The 14857-nt window shown below is 44.9% G+C and overlaps 1 protein-coding gene and 1 long non-coding RNA gene across 8 annotated transcripts in view; one reads left to right on the top strand and one right to left on the bottom strand.

Annotated features, from left to right (window-relative positions):
• LOC110177225 (irregular chiasm C-roughest protein) overlaps positions 1-14857 on the bottom strand; it is a 108638-nt gene that overhangs the window by 25568 nt on the left and 68213 nt on the right. For 3 of the 7 annotated variants that reach the window (XM_020943846.2, XM_086826250.1, XM_086826252.1), the window contains exons 3-14: positions 13886-14013; positions 10238-10478; positions 9991-10134; positions 9493-9687; positions 8895-9043; positions 8613-8724; positions 8419-8539; positions 5669-5832; positions 4099-4257; positions 2810-2983; positions 2006-2119; positions 820-853 (exon numbers count right to left, since the gene is read on the bottom strand). In XM_020943846.2, coding sequence (XP_020799505.2) covers positions 820-853; positions 2006-2119; positions 2810-2983; positions 4099-4257; positions 5669-5832; positions 8419-8539; positions 8613-8724; positions 8895-9043; positions 9493-9687; positions 9991-10134; positions 10238-10478; positions 13886-14013 — 1735 coding nt within the window. Of the gene's footprint in view, positions 1-819; positions 854-2005; positions 2120-2809; positions 2984-4098; positions 4258-5668; positions 5833-8418; positions 8540-8612; positions 8725-8894; positions 9044-9492; positions 9688-9990; positions 10135-10237; positions 10479-13885; positions 14014-14857 lie in introns of those variants that run through there. The other 4 variants (XM_086826253.1, XM_086826251.1, XM_086826249.1 and 1 more) reach the window with 3 other exon arrangements.
• Positions 1-14857, top strand: part of LOC147644560 (uncharacterized) — a 93250-nt gene that overhangs the window by 26805 nt on the left and 51588 nt on the right. The window lies entirely within an intron of this gene.

Genomic DNA, 14857 nt, shown 5'->3' with positions numbered 1-14857 from the left:
GATTTGTGGTATATTGTAGGTCTACTAAAAAGACTTTTTATTATGTCGGCTAAGATTGTTCTTGACTGTCTAGAAATTACTAAATGTGAGATAATAATAACTATAAGCTTTAATCCTTGCAATCTCATATACAAAATTTAGGAAAGCGAGTACAAAAATACAAAATCTGACTAAGATGCTTCCTAAAGAACTACAAATGACTTTATTCTATATCGCTGGGAATATATTTAGGATACTCCCCAAGTATATATCGAAGTATCTGCTATATTCCATTTTTAGTGAAAGTAGCCTATAATGTAACTTTTATTCTGAATATTTCTGTATCCTTTTGGCAGCTATTTAACTAAACCAAAGATAATTCCGTAATGGCACAAGTTGTCCCCGCCTCTAGTTAGGGTATTTTGAGTTTCATTCTTTGCCAAACAAAAATATTCGTTTGCCAAAAAGGCAAACCCATCTCCCCGAGTTCAGAGACCGTGTGCATATATTGAATATATGAAAAATGTAAAATATTTTATGTCCTGCACACACGCACACATACATCACTTAGAGGCACACGTACATATGCATGGGGAAGCATTTTTCATTGTTCCATTGCCCCACTGCGAGTGTGTGGAGTGTGAGTGTGTGTGAGGAGGTGACTGAGTTGCTGCATTCGGCCAGTAGGGGCGCATAAATTGGCACGCCAGCGCCACCTGTTGGTGGCGCTGCATAAAAATATATCAAAATGGTCATTTATCTATGGTCCTTCCCCTCCCTCCCCCGGGGTGTGTGTTTGTGTATGAAAGTGGTGTGTGTACGTATTACGCTTCAACTTACCTGTCTTTATCCGATGATTTATAGCCCGTGGATCCTGTGCCATGTGAGAGACGCGACGCAGGAAGAGAAAATGGGAGAGAAAAGGATTCATATTAGAGTTCGCATTCGCAATATTCAGGAATATAAATTCCGCCCATTACTTTGTAAAGGGTGCGGTTCTTGTCTTGTATCTTGGTAGAAATTAGCTGTGAAAATACCTATGGCAATTTACAAACAAACAGGACAAGACAGATATATATATTTATATAACTCCCCCCCGTGATAAATGAGGCAGGAACTTATTGATTGCTAAGAACGTGCCATCGAATTTTGATGGATCTCGAAGGGGTGAAGGACTCTCGGCTCTCTGATATAAAACATATAGATGTATCCCTGCAGCGGGTCACAGTTGAGAGATCTGTCAAACGGCATTTGACAACTGGAAGGCAGCTGCACCAGTCAGTCAGCCAGTAAAATTGACAGCTTGATTGACAACTGAGAAATTGCGATTAGGTGGCGGCCTCCGCTTGAAGTGTTTACAGATCATCAGATGGCGGGGTTATGCCTCAAATGTCCTTGGGCAATGGCAACGGGCAAGGCGCAACTGACAACTGGCAACCGGCAAAGTTTCCATTGCTCCCTTGCAAATTGTTTTACAATTGTAAAAAGTTTCGCCGCTTTTTGTCTGCGTTTTGATTTCTAATTAGGCATCGCCCTGGCTTAGAGTCCTTTGCCGCAGACATGGTTTGCAAAAAGAAAATAAAATAAAAAGCAAGCGAAAGGGGGAATCGTTGGAGCTGCAAACAAAAAGCTGGCTCGAAACCCTTAACCCCTTTTGTTTGAGCAGGGGGAAACAGGAAACGGAGACTGACCGCAGGCGTTGGACGCTAATGAATATTTTATGAGATTTATTTGAGTTTCGAGTTTCAAGGAGAAGAGGAAAAAGCAAGCACAACACACACAAAGCCTGGAAGAGAGACGCATCTATCCTGGCAGCCATTTTTTCCGCTTTCCCTCCGCAACGCGCCGCCATCTCGCATTTCAGCGCTTTGTGAGCTGGGCAAGTTTTTGTGTTTTTGCAATTAGTGCGACAGCGGTTCGGCGGTAAAAGGGCCGAGAGAAACAGGCGTCATAATGAAGAAGGAAGTTTTAATTGTCGCGGCCTTGACAGGGACGTTCTGCAATTAATACGGCAACTCAGACTTACCCTTGAAGCAGCATCTCTTGCTCTTGATGGCGTAGATGCAGAGGCAGACCAGTAAAAGGATGGCCGCCATGCAGCCTCCGGCGACGCCCATCAGGTAGCTCATCTCGTAGGGTTCTGTCCGGAAGTTCCATTCAACGATTTGATACATGGATTGGTGTATTCATATTCATTCCGATTTGGTCGAAGTGATGGAGTTGGAGTTATGCAAGCATTAAGAGGAATTTTCATTTTCATATGTAAAAGTTATGCTGTGCAATATACATATATGCACTGCACGTATGATTGATTTTAATTAAAATCGGTGGGATTCGGTGCAAGGGATGCGATAATATTTAATGAGTTTAATGTTTCTGAATACTGGGAAAAAATAGGCTTTACACTTTAACTTTAGTTTGCTCTTGGAGAGCGAAAAATATAAGAAAAGTTTTAGAAAGTGCTTTGAATTATCATACATAACAATGAACAGTGAAGTGTTTTTCTAAATTTATAAAATTATGTAGAACATTTCTAGTATTTTTAATTGATTCATAAGGAAATTACTTATAGTTAAGGTAAACGAATTGAAATTATTTCAAATACAAGTATTTTAATATAAAACAGTTCTCAAAATAATATCCTTACTGCTTCCTTTTTCCAAGTGAAAGCAAGTGTGGTGTAAATATATGTGATGAGCCAGAAACAGTTTAACTTAAATGCGAAATGCGTGCAATGCATGTACGATGAGTGCGGAATGATTACGATTACGACGATGAATGGGAATGCTTTTGATGGGGGTCAAAGAAAATCAAAGAAAAGTCTATGCACCTGCAAACGTACCCTCCACAATCAGGTGTATGGCATGACGATCGGTGCCCCGCTCGTTCTCCACCACCAGGTAGTAGGGCCTGGAGTCATGCTCGTCCGTGTGAAGGATGTGCAGTGTCGATAGGTAGCAGTCCTCGCGGGTGTCCGGCTGCACATCGTCGGCCCGGAAGCGATCTGTGGGTGGCAAAGAACGGGGGCGGATTTTGTTGTTAGTACAAGCAAATGCTAGTATGTTAGCTGCCACTGCGAATTGGCTTCGTGGGCTAAAAGTAAGCGCACTAGAATTGCACACAATTTGTCGAGGTCCGGACATTAATCATTCGATTCGATGGGCTAACTAGCAAGGAAAACCAATGGAGCACTGCGATTGAGGGAGGGAATAGAGACGGAAGCCCACACAGATCAGACGGACAGAGGGAGCTGCGTTTGATTTGTGTCAGTGGCAGCGAATGAACGCAGGATTACACGCACGAGAGACACCCAAGGATGGACACGGGCAGACAAGCTGAAAACGAAGAATAATGCGAGCCATAGACCCAAGGATTGTGATGCCAGACTGGCTATTATTGGTATATATACGAAACAGAAGGGAATTTCAGCAGTTGAAAAGGGTCAATTTAGGAATAAATTCCTTTTACACTACGTAAATTATTTATAACCATTTTAAAACAAAGAGTAAATATTATAGTTTTCATAGCCTCTGCTCTGCGAGTATCCTGCATAATACACTTATTGGTAGTTTACTCTGTTTGTTGGCTATAAATATTTAATGCCAATTTGGCAACACTAGCCAGCATGGCTGCAGTTCAAGTTCAGGGTCTGGGAGCCGGGCTGCATCTGTGCAACGGATGCTCATCCGAAAAAGCGTTTCTGCTGGGGGTCTGTGTTGCCTGTCTGTTGAAGCTCGGATTACCGGCGGCTGACAGGCGTGGGAAGTCTGCTCGAGGCAGCCACAAAGCTCCCTCCTTTCCCCACTGACATATATATATTTTTTTCTCTTCATGACACTGGCAGTTTCTTGTCCGACTCCGGCTCCAGTCGGTCATGTAATTTGTCTTGATTTGCGGCACAGCCCCTGCCCCTGACTAGCGATCTGCGGGAAGGGTTAATCTAATGAGCACTCAAGCGACCGCGGCAGACATCCTGCCTTCTGTAAGTCGGCGCTAATTGAATTCCGAGTAGGCAAAACTAAGGCCTGGCGCCCCTAATTGCATTACCATTAGCGGGCCGGCCAATGGGGCGGATGCAGGCCGCCAGGCGGTAACTGCCTGTCAAACAAGTATACGCACCGATGCCCGAGCCAGCCTCCAGACGCAGTGAGCCCCATTCCCAGGCGACGCGGATGGGTCGCGGATCCGCACAGACGACCATTGTTAGGCTGGCAGCTTCGTTCCTCTTCACGGAGACGGTATGCAGCGATGGATGGAGGCGCAGGACCTGGGGAGCACCTGCAAGGACAAGGGAAAACAAGGTGAAATATGTATGGAAAGGAGGCACGTCTAGTCTGGTCCGATGACTTTTTAATTGATGACCAATGCAATGCCAAAGATAATTATAAAAAGTACTTAAACAGGGTCTTCTATTCCTTTTCTCCCTGGCAATTTCAATTGCTTTTAAGGTAGCCTGGCAAGCTATGCAGTTCCAAAGAGTTCAGTGACTCTTGCTTATTAAATATGTAAAAACTTGCTTCTATTAAAAGGCATTTAATTGCATTGTATTAAAAGTAAAACTATCGATTTTTTGTTTATATTCAGCTTTAATTAGCTTACTTTGTGTAATTATTTTTTATTATGCAAACCTAGTGCATAAAAACTTTAATTATTTGTATCCAATAGTGAGAGGAGGGGACTTTCCCTATGACCTTTACTATTTTTTTTTGTTTCCCGACACTCTGGCACGCTGTCGTAGTTAGTTAGTTCGTTAGTTACTTGACACACAAACACCGGGACGTGAAAATATATATAAATGCGGTGAGGACTCTTTTTTTTGTATACATAATGTACATGGTCCATGTGCAGTGTTTATTTTTGTGCATTTTTTCATCGCCGACTCTGCTAAATTGCTCGTGTCCTTGGTTGGTCATAAATTATGTACGTGCTGTGGTATTCAGCACTAAATTTAAATATTTCTTGCTGCTCTTTTTTAAGAGTTCCTCCGCTGTGTGTTATTTTTTGTATTTTTTTTTTAGTTCTCTGTCCAGTGCTTCGCCCTCGGCAGTTGAAGCTCCGCTCTTTTTTTATTCCGCTGGCGCTGCGGTCATAAGTTCATTTTGATTTTGTGTTACGTTTTGGCTTAGTCCGTTGCCCAGTTGCAAGTTGCCAGCCACCGCGAAATTGTGTGGCCGTGGCGGGGAAATCGGTGGGAAAGCGGAAAAGCGCCGTGGAAGCGGGAAATCGGAGGGAAGACAAGAAGGTGGCAACGCAAGCGCTTAAAATGTTTTGCAGGCGCTTTCCGGCTGCAGCTTTTAATGGAGTTTTGTTAGTTGTTTTAAGTGTGCATTAGTTGCACGGCAGCGGCACAAGGGGCGGACTTAAATGAGTGGCTCGAGGCGGAATCGTATGCTTCTTTTTTCCCGGGTTGCGTTGTCACCTGCTCTGGTCATCTCCATGACACTGCTCTGGTGTTTCCATTCTGGTTTCGGGGCCAAAATTGACATCGAAAAAAGCAAAAGCAAATGGTGGTGGCAAAAGGAGATTTATGACCGCATACATTGTCCGTTCCTTAACCCCGAATACCCTTTCCAGAGATTCCAGAGCATGAGGTCTCTCTTGCTCTCCTGTTGTAGTCATATTTTGTGGCACTGCGGTTTTTTTAGGGCTACAGGACATGGCAGAGCGTACTCTGCAGATAGGAACATACCCACAACTTGGAGCGACACCGGATCGGATACGGCCACTCGTTCCTGGCCATTGATGTAGCTGGTGGCCCGGCACTCGTACTCGCCCTGGTACTCGTAGGTGACATTGTCAATGACCAGTCTGGACTCAAAGCCCCGCTCCATGTACTTGGTCCCACTGGACATTCTGCAATGCGAAAAAAGAATTCAAATCAGTCGAGTGTCTGGATAGAGATTTTGGCAAACAAATGGAGTCGTTGCAAGGGCAAAGATCCAAAGTAATAGTGATTAAAAGCGGTGCTAGGTACTCTAGAGATAACCTATTATCTTGCATGTACTTTAATTAATTTATTTTATATAGCATAGAATATATATAGCAATTATTTAATACGTTTATTTGAGGCTAGAGGCAATTGATTGTCATTATGCCTTTCCTAACATCGGGATTCTATCTGTTCCTGATTTCACACACTCTTCACTCTTCCCAGCTGACTCTTTGAGCTGCTGCGAACCGGACAAAATGAAACTGATGCATATAGTTGGCCACATTCCCCTTACTTCCAGGATCCCTCCATGTGTCGTCCCCTGCCTCCAGCCCGCTCCCCGATGGTGCAGTCCTTGCCTTGGCAGTATTGAAAATTGCGTATGCGTATGAGTTATTTTTCGGTGCAGGCTGCCATCGCCTCACAGAGTCACAGAGGCGAACGGGCCACAGAGAGCTCGTTCACAGAAATATTTGATACATTTTTAATATGAGAAATGCCTTTCAAGCTGCGAATGCTCTAGGCCAGTCCCTCTGGGGCCTCGGCTCTCCCACAGATTCTTTTGAGGAAGCCGCAAAAAAAGGAGAATTCAACCGATACACTCGTTCGATGCTTCTTAAAGCACTGATATTTAAGTCGCTCCTCTGGAGCCAGCAATTAAAAGCAATAAATTAGAAAGCCATTCAAATGCAAATCGACAAAGTCGAAAAAGTTTGGCACACGAAGCGGAGCTTCTCTTTTTCGCTGGCTTTTCTGCTCGAATCACGTAAATCAAAGTGACAGAACTCCGTGTCCTGTCCTGTCCTTGGCTGCCTCATTTGCAAGGCGTTCCGTGGCCCCCACTGCACTTGCAGTCCCGTCCAAGGACACCTGGGGGAGGAGATTAAGGAGCCATGGAGCATACGTCGCCCTGTCAGCGGCTCACTTCGTGGCATTGATTTATTACCAAGAGGCCCCATTGGGGGTCTCCCGCTGTTTACTCAGCACGGCACGCGCCATTTAATGCGATGGCAGGAGGGAGGGGGGGATGACATTAAGGGGGTGGCAGGGTGGCGAGGTAGGGGGAGGAGGGGTCTGTATTTGAAGAACATGCGTGGAAATTAGTTTTCAACAATTGACATTTAATTTCTGATAAACACGCGCGCGTTTGCTTCATTAAGTCAACACGTCAATGTGTTGCATGTGGCATTCGTTATTAGATGGCGACACCTTCGCATAACCACCTACAATGGCTCCGTTCTCAGTCTCAATCCCCATCCTCTATATATATATATATATGGCCGCCCGATCACGATCTGCCCTGGCCGTGTATGTTTTATGTTAGCCCGATTGTCTGGGGGGCAAGTGCAAACAAATGGAATCACAAAAATCACGTACTTACGTGCGGGGAAACAGGGGCGGCGTAGAGGGAGAGACGGATTGCCATAGACAGTCATACGAGGACGAAGAGTGCTTCGGTTTCGGTTTTTCCGCAGGATTTGCCTGCTTTGCATACTAATGCACGATGCCATCAAAGGCGAAAGAGGAAACGGAAGGAGGCTAATCCAGCACGCATTATGGATGCTTTCTTGCTACCCTGCAAAATGCTGGGTGTATGGATAGTGGGTTCATGAAATCGCACGAGTTAAGTGAAAATCTAAGCGAATTCAGAGAAGGAAACCCTCTGAATAAGCATCAATTCAATTCAAAATGAAGTCTGATAAATTCCAGGGTATACCAGCGAGTATTCATCAGAAAACTGACTTTGTTTCGAAGTTGTTTTCCCTTGGTTCAGACAATTTCCGTTGAGCAGCTAATTAAAATTACGCGAAATATCATCAGCTCTGTTAGGGAGGAGGCAGAGTGACTTGTGAAAGGAAACGTGCAACAGGAAATGTGCCCTCGTAGAAGGGAAATGCTGTTCTCACAGCCAGTCAGCCATAGCCAGCATTCAAAGGAAAAGTTCTCGCTGGAAAGGCTAAATTCAACTAATTATTGCATAAAGTGCAGCCATCCCCGCATCTTCACAGTGCTGAAAATATTGCGCATACGCCGCGTGAGCCGCGTTTAATTAGCTTTTGCCATCCGGCCGACAACAATGGTCGGTTTGCCAGGCCAGGCCAGGCGCCGGTTCACCATTGAGCCATGTCTTTAAGTCAAGTCAAGCCAAGTTATAAACTGAGCCAAGAGGCCACCGAAAGTATGCAATGCAAAATGCTCAAGAATTGCCGCTCGGGCAACCGCAAATGGGATAGGTACACACTGTAATTATTACAAACTTTGTGGCAACAAAGAGTTGCTCTTAGAAGCAAGAATTCTATACTTTAAGATCAGCAGAAGGGATATACTTTAAAGAACACTTGGGGAATATATCTATCTAGATGCTAAATTAGTATTTGCGTATAAATTTATAACTTTTCTCAATGTTCTAATTAGAAACTGCATTTAAAATCTACCCAATCATTCTCTTCTAATATACTTTCAACCTTTCTCTGAGTGTATAACTATTCTGTATCTGAAATCAGACTTACCTCTGTACCCATTTGAAGGATGGCAAGGGATTACCATCGGCCAGGCACTCGAAGGCGGCGGGACTGAACAGCGGGGCGGTGGTGAGGCGATCCGGGCCAGCTGAAATAATTTTGGGCGGATCTGAGGAGGCAGAAATAACAGAGAGTTGGGTAAAAACTTTGTCCAAGGTAAATAGTCAGACCAGGATACGTACACTTTACGTCCAACTGCACCGACAGCTGCTCGGAGGTGCCCACCGAGTTCTGCGCCTGGCAGGTGTACAGTCCGGCATCCCGTCGCCCGACAGGACGCAATTGCAGAGTTTCCTGCCGGCGAAAAGTAGATAGAGTAGAGTAGAGCAGAAAGGATACGATGCGGGGGCAATTTAATACAATTACAAATTTCAACTACACCCCAGATAAATACCCGGGAAGAGGGGAGCGGGAGGGGGCCTGGGAGCAACATAAACAAGACCGGGGTTCGTGGCTAAGCTCACCTGCAAGCTGGCAATCTCAGAGCGACCGGCTCGCCGCCAGACGATGCTGGCCGGCGGATTGGCATCGGCCACGCAGCGCAGGACGAGCGCGTCCTTGTCCTCCTCCAAGTCGATTTCCGGCGAGCCAATTAGACGGATGCTTGGCGCGTCTGGAAGGCAGGAGCAGAAACGGAGACGTTCAACATGGTTAGGCAAAACAAAAGCAAAAAAGCATCAATAGGAACTGAGGCAGAAATAGCAACCGAAACAGAAGCACAAACAGCAGCAAATGGCAATAGCAATATTGCAGAGCAGACAGAGTCAACAAGCCCGGGCACAAGTCCTGCCTGGCTCCTGGCCACGTCCTCTGGGACAAGTCGACTTCTGAATTGCTCAGCAAAACAGGAAATTACAGCAAATTGTTGTTAATTTAATTGTTACAGCCCTGCATCTGTCTCAGATTCGGGTGCTGGTTTGGATTCAGACTGGGTCTCTGATTGCCTGCTCCTTGGTTTGCTTTGAGCCAAATCAAATGATGGCACTTCGACGCCAGGATCAGGGCGTTGCAAGGATGCAGCTATATCAGAGTTTGCCCATCTTTAGACCCAGTATCACTCACATTTCACATCCAGGCGGGCATCCACCATTACGGATTTAGCCTGGTAGGACTCATGGTGGGCGACACACCGCAGCATGTCTCCGTGGCGCTCTCGCATCGCGGACACCTGCACCACCGAGGTGGCCGACCAGGTGCGCGGATTATCCGGCTCGGTGGCATTCATCTGCGGGTGCAAGGGGGAAATCTCCTGGTCGCCTGTGGGAGAGTGTGAGAGGGGGAGAAGTCGAAATTAATTAACGGATAACAACTGCAATTAAATGGATGACGGGGGGCCCATCCGGCACTCGAAAAAAACAATTGTAAAATACAAAAACTTAAATTTATAATTACGAAACTATTCTTTAGTGAACTTAAATTATTCAAATAATATCCTTCACTAATCTTTAGTTAATTCTTTTGATTTTGTAAATATCTTTAAAGACTTTCAATCCGTTGTTAATCCTTAAATTTAAGGTAAACTTCGACATTTTTTCGGATGTCCTTCAGCTGGAGACTTACCCAAATACCATTTGAGGGTGGCCGGCGGATTGCCGTAATGGGAGACGCACTTGACCGTCGCCACGGCGCCGGCGTCTGCGGTAATGTTGTGTCCCGGCGGCACGTGTACCGCCTCGTACTCGATCCTAGGCCGCTGTGGCGCCACTAAAAGCAAAAGGGGAAAGAATGTCCTTGGTCATTAGGACTCTGGATTCGAACATGGAGTGCATTGAGGGCACTTTGCATGACACTCTTGGCTACTACTCACCACGTACGACGAGGCGCACCGGCTGACTGGTGAGAGCGTCCTGGGTGGTAAAGTCACTGGCCGTCACCTGGCACTCCCACAGACCGTCGTCGAAGTCTAGCGTGGCGGAGCGTATCCACAACGAGCAGTCGCCGCCTATTTGCACTGGCGGCGGATGGAGGTCCAGATGCAGGACATTCCCATTGTCGCCCGTCGGCAGACGTGAGGCCCATTCGTATTTCTTCGTATAGATGCCAACGGGCTGGGAGGATGGAGGAATAGATTCAGTTAGTTACACATGGAGAAAAAAACTAATATAGATTAATTAATAGAGAAATGTTTGGATTACATTGAACAATCAAAAGTACTTGAATAATTTAATTAGATATCAAATTGAGGTAGCTTTGAATAATTTAATCGGTTACGAAATCGGATTCAGGGTTATTTTCCTGTGTGCAATTCGAATCGAAGGCAAGGATATGAAATGGAGATGGAGATGGAAACGATGATGCTGATGGCGTTGAAATGAACTGGGCGTCGTCGACGACATGTTTAGCATGTTTAACTTTTCGATGCAGTCGGGCGTCTAATTTGGTCTCCGATTTGTCCAAACATACACACAGACAAGTGGACACCCGACACACCGGACACACAGAGGAGTCGGGCGGACAGCCCCGCCCACAGCTGCCCGACTCGCCCACCACTACGTGTCATTTAACTCCAATTCGAGTCGTCGTTCCGCAGTCGCTTCTGTCTGCAAATTGGCATTAGTTTGTTTGCTAATTGGAAATTAAATTACAATTAGTGATCTCTGAGCGTGGCAGCGTTCGCATTTAAGTATTTATGGGAAAACAGGGTCCAGACCCCGCCTCCTCCCCGTCCTGTCGCAGTGCCTGAATAAGAGCCGTCTAATTGCATTTCGGCTTTGACTGCTGTTGTCTGCGTTGTCCGTGGTGTAATGGGTTAAATTAATTGCAACACAGCATTTACTGCCTTTCCCCAACATTCGAATTTATTTGAAAGGAAACTTGAACCCAAAACCATACCGATTTTAAATTTTGCTCGTAAAATGTGACAATATGAAGCCAGACCACCTTGAGATAAGATCCTGTATATCTTGGCTTTATTAAACAGCTTGCGGCTGGCATGCCAGATATTATTTCATTTGATTTTACCGACCCTGGGCCAGCGTGGGTTAAATTCAGAGGACCAACAAAGATAGAAGCTGAATGGAGGAGAAGGACCAAGACCTGCCAAACTGCCAGAAAAACAATTTCAGCTGGTTGATAAAAAAACCAAATGGAACAAATATTTGGCTCTGGCCCATTGATGCTGCTGTTGATGCTGCCAAAACATTCTCGAATCGATATTCGTATCGGCATAATTCTCAGCATTCCCTCAGACTCCAAGTTGCATGCTGCATGCTACATGCTGCAGGCAGCTATGTATATCGAAGGATGGATCTGCCGGGACCGGAGTTTGGGCCTCGGCATGCTCCGCATCGTTGAGTTTCGTTTTGTTTGCCTGGATAAAAGAGTGCGGCGCCCAAAAATTACATTTATTCAAATGGCTGAGCTTGGTCATATATGCAGGAGGGAAAGCAGAAAGGAAGGATTGTTGTTGATATCATACTTTGCTTTGAAATTATCGGCAAGTGCACTGCAAAGAAAACAGACACACAGGATAAGAGAGAGAGAGTGAGGCACGGACGGAATAGACAATTTTTTCCCTCCCAAAAATGTTTTGGCCAAATTAGAATGCAGCTCGGCAATGGACACAGGCTCCATACCAACTCGCTTTATATACATGTATATTCTTTTTTTTTGTGGGACAACCGCTTCGAAATGTCTCCTCTTATGATAACTACACGTAAAATATATGGACAGAACTATATACATATACCCAAATGGAGGAGGAAATTGGGAAACGTTAAGCGCACACGGACAGAACCAGAGTCAGAGCCATCGGAGTAAGTATGCAAAAATAAGAAGAATTTTAAATGAAACCCGAAACAGCAACATCAGCATGCGAGTGTCTGTGTGTGGAACGCTCGATGCATGCAAATGTAGTGTGTCCTGTCCCTCGTCCTGCGTCCTGCGTCCTGCTTCGACTCGTTCGAGTGGAGACACAAAGCATGTAAACATTTAAGTATGTGATGCAAAGAGCGAGAGCCTGCGATGCGCAGCATATGAAAAGGGACATTTGAAATGCTTTCTGATTTTTGTCATACAATGGCGTCGTCCTGGACCCAACCCCCACATCCGCATCCACATCCACATCCGGCACCGCCACCGGGTGCATTTGCATAAGAAACTACCACAACAAGTGGGTAGCGGAGACACCGCGGAGCTGGAGAGTTTGGCAAATAAAAGTTATGCTTCAAACGCACACAATTGCCATGAATAACAAACGGCAACGAAGGGAAATTCCCTTGCCAGCGGCCGGAGCTGATCCATAATGAGGCACTTTGGATTGGTATGCAAACGAAGTCACAGAAGGCAGGACGAGCCACAACATGCTCCACAATAACCATAACCAATGACCACAAATGGACTTCTAATTCAAGGTGACCAAAGACCTTTAACTTTGCCTATTAAACTAAATAGAAACTCACTTTAAATAAATACTGAAATGGTTTAAAAAAACCATTTTTTCTTAAAACGAATTAGTAATTACTTTATTATAAAATGAAGAGTGAATTAAATCTTATTTTTAGAAATGTCAAAAAAATATATTTTAAGCTCACATTATTCAATTAACTCATGGAAATTGGTTCTGGGCAAAATAAAAGCTATAAAAATATATATTTTTATAAACCTCTGGGAATTTACTATATGTCAACGTAGAATTTTTTTTTTGTAATATCAAAAAATATACATAAATTGGCTTAGCAAATAGATCTTTTAACCTAAAAACCCCCTGCATTTATTTTAATAAAAAATTTTATACTGATACTGGTTTGGGATTTAACATGAAAAGCAAAAGAGCAACAGGGAATTTAAAAGAAATGTCACGCCGTATCAAAAAGTGGCCAATGGAATTACAGCAGAAAGTAAATTAATTAAAACAAACAAAATGTATTTGTTTTTCTTTTGTATTTTTTTTTTTCGTCAGAATCGACTGGCAAACACTCTCGCGTTCTGTAGAGGAAGGGGGCCTAACAGTATTTTCATGTTTGCGCTGGCATGAAATCCAATTGAGGAGCCCCTGCTCCTGCGCCTGCTCCCCGCTCCCTCCCAGTCCGCTCCTGTCACGCACTTTCGATTAAAAGTTGCGCCGGCCAGCGTTCTAATCAACGGCGAACAAAGAAATGCTGTCTGGGGTCCTGTACCCATGTCCTGTGACTCCTGATGCCTATTCCTTGTCCCCGTGTCCCCCTTGTCCCCTGTTGTTCAGGGGGCAACTTTCATTATTGACTCGTCCCGGCCAGGGTGTAAATTACGCTCGCCACATGTGGAGGCCAAAAAGAACAACACTTAATTGAACCGCAGGACGCGCCACGCATATGATATGAGTTTGCTGTCGGCCAGGCCAGGACACGTCGGTGTGCGTGTCCTAGTATGTGGCTATTTGGTGTTTGGCGAGACTTTTGGCCAAGTTATGAGTTTAATCAAAATGTTTATAAACTAGGGCCATCGATGGATGGGCACAGTGAGCCGTTATAATTACCTTGTTATCCTTCTGCCAGGAGCACGTGCCGCGCTTGTCGATAACTTTGCATGTGAGCAGCGTATCCTGGGCGGGATTCACCTCCGTATACTTGGGCTGCTCCGAGAAGCGCTGGAAGGACTCGGTTCCTGCAAGAAAGAAATGTGGCGGTTAGACACTTGCCAAAGAACGGAAGAGAATGGGGAAGTGGAAAAGTGGAAAATGGGAAATGGAAAATGCTGGGTCGGGTTGGGTTGGTCTGTCATTAACATAAACTACTTCCGCTGCGCATGTAAGTATGCTACCATTCCGTAACCCTTCTATAAAATCACTCGCTGCATTTGTCACGCCCTCACACCCGCACACTCGCACACCAGCACACACACACACACACACTCTGACAACGCGGGCAATTATGAACGCTTCGCAGGATGGCGGCCATTTGCTTATCTTTACTTTACCCCCAGTGTGAGTGTTATGGGTGGGGTGCTTCTTTCATTATCATTTGGCGGCGTCGCCTTTCCTTTTTTATTTTATTTTCCTCTTTTTTTTGTACGCGCTGCGGAGAATTTATGTTAATTGCTGGCATGTTGAATATTTTCTCCGCACTTGCACTCAATTACACCAATTACAGGTGGAAAATTACACGCGCTGCTTGCTCAAGATAATGGATGTGGGCCCCCGTGGGTCGCGGAAGGCGTGGCCCACAACTTTGGGTTGCCTAATGATAAGGGCGCCGTGAGTAAGGACCTTCTCACAAATTCCACTCCGAACAAACTACTTGGGGGATAAGACTTATGTTCGTTAGGACGTCATGAAATGTCCTCATCGGATATACGACATTTAATTAGATAAGCAAATGTATGATTACATAGTCCTGGTTTACGCTTTCTTCAAGTTCAAGTAACTAATATAACTTATTTATTTAAATATTCAATATGAAATTCAAACTAAATGAACTTTGAAACTCTGAAAACTAACTTTCATTCATAG

The sequence above is a fragment of the Drosophila serrata genome, unplaced genomic scaffold (genome assembly GCF_035046125.1).
Source record: "Drosophila serrata isolate PLE 108 unplaced genomic scaffold, ASM3504612v1 contig_156, whole genome shotgun sequence".
Lineage (NCBI taxonomy): Eukaryota > Metazoa > Arthropoda > Insecta > Diptera > Drosophilidae > Drosophila > Drosophila serrata.
This window is presented reverse-complemented; position numbering and strand designations above follow the sequence as displayed.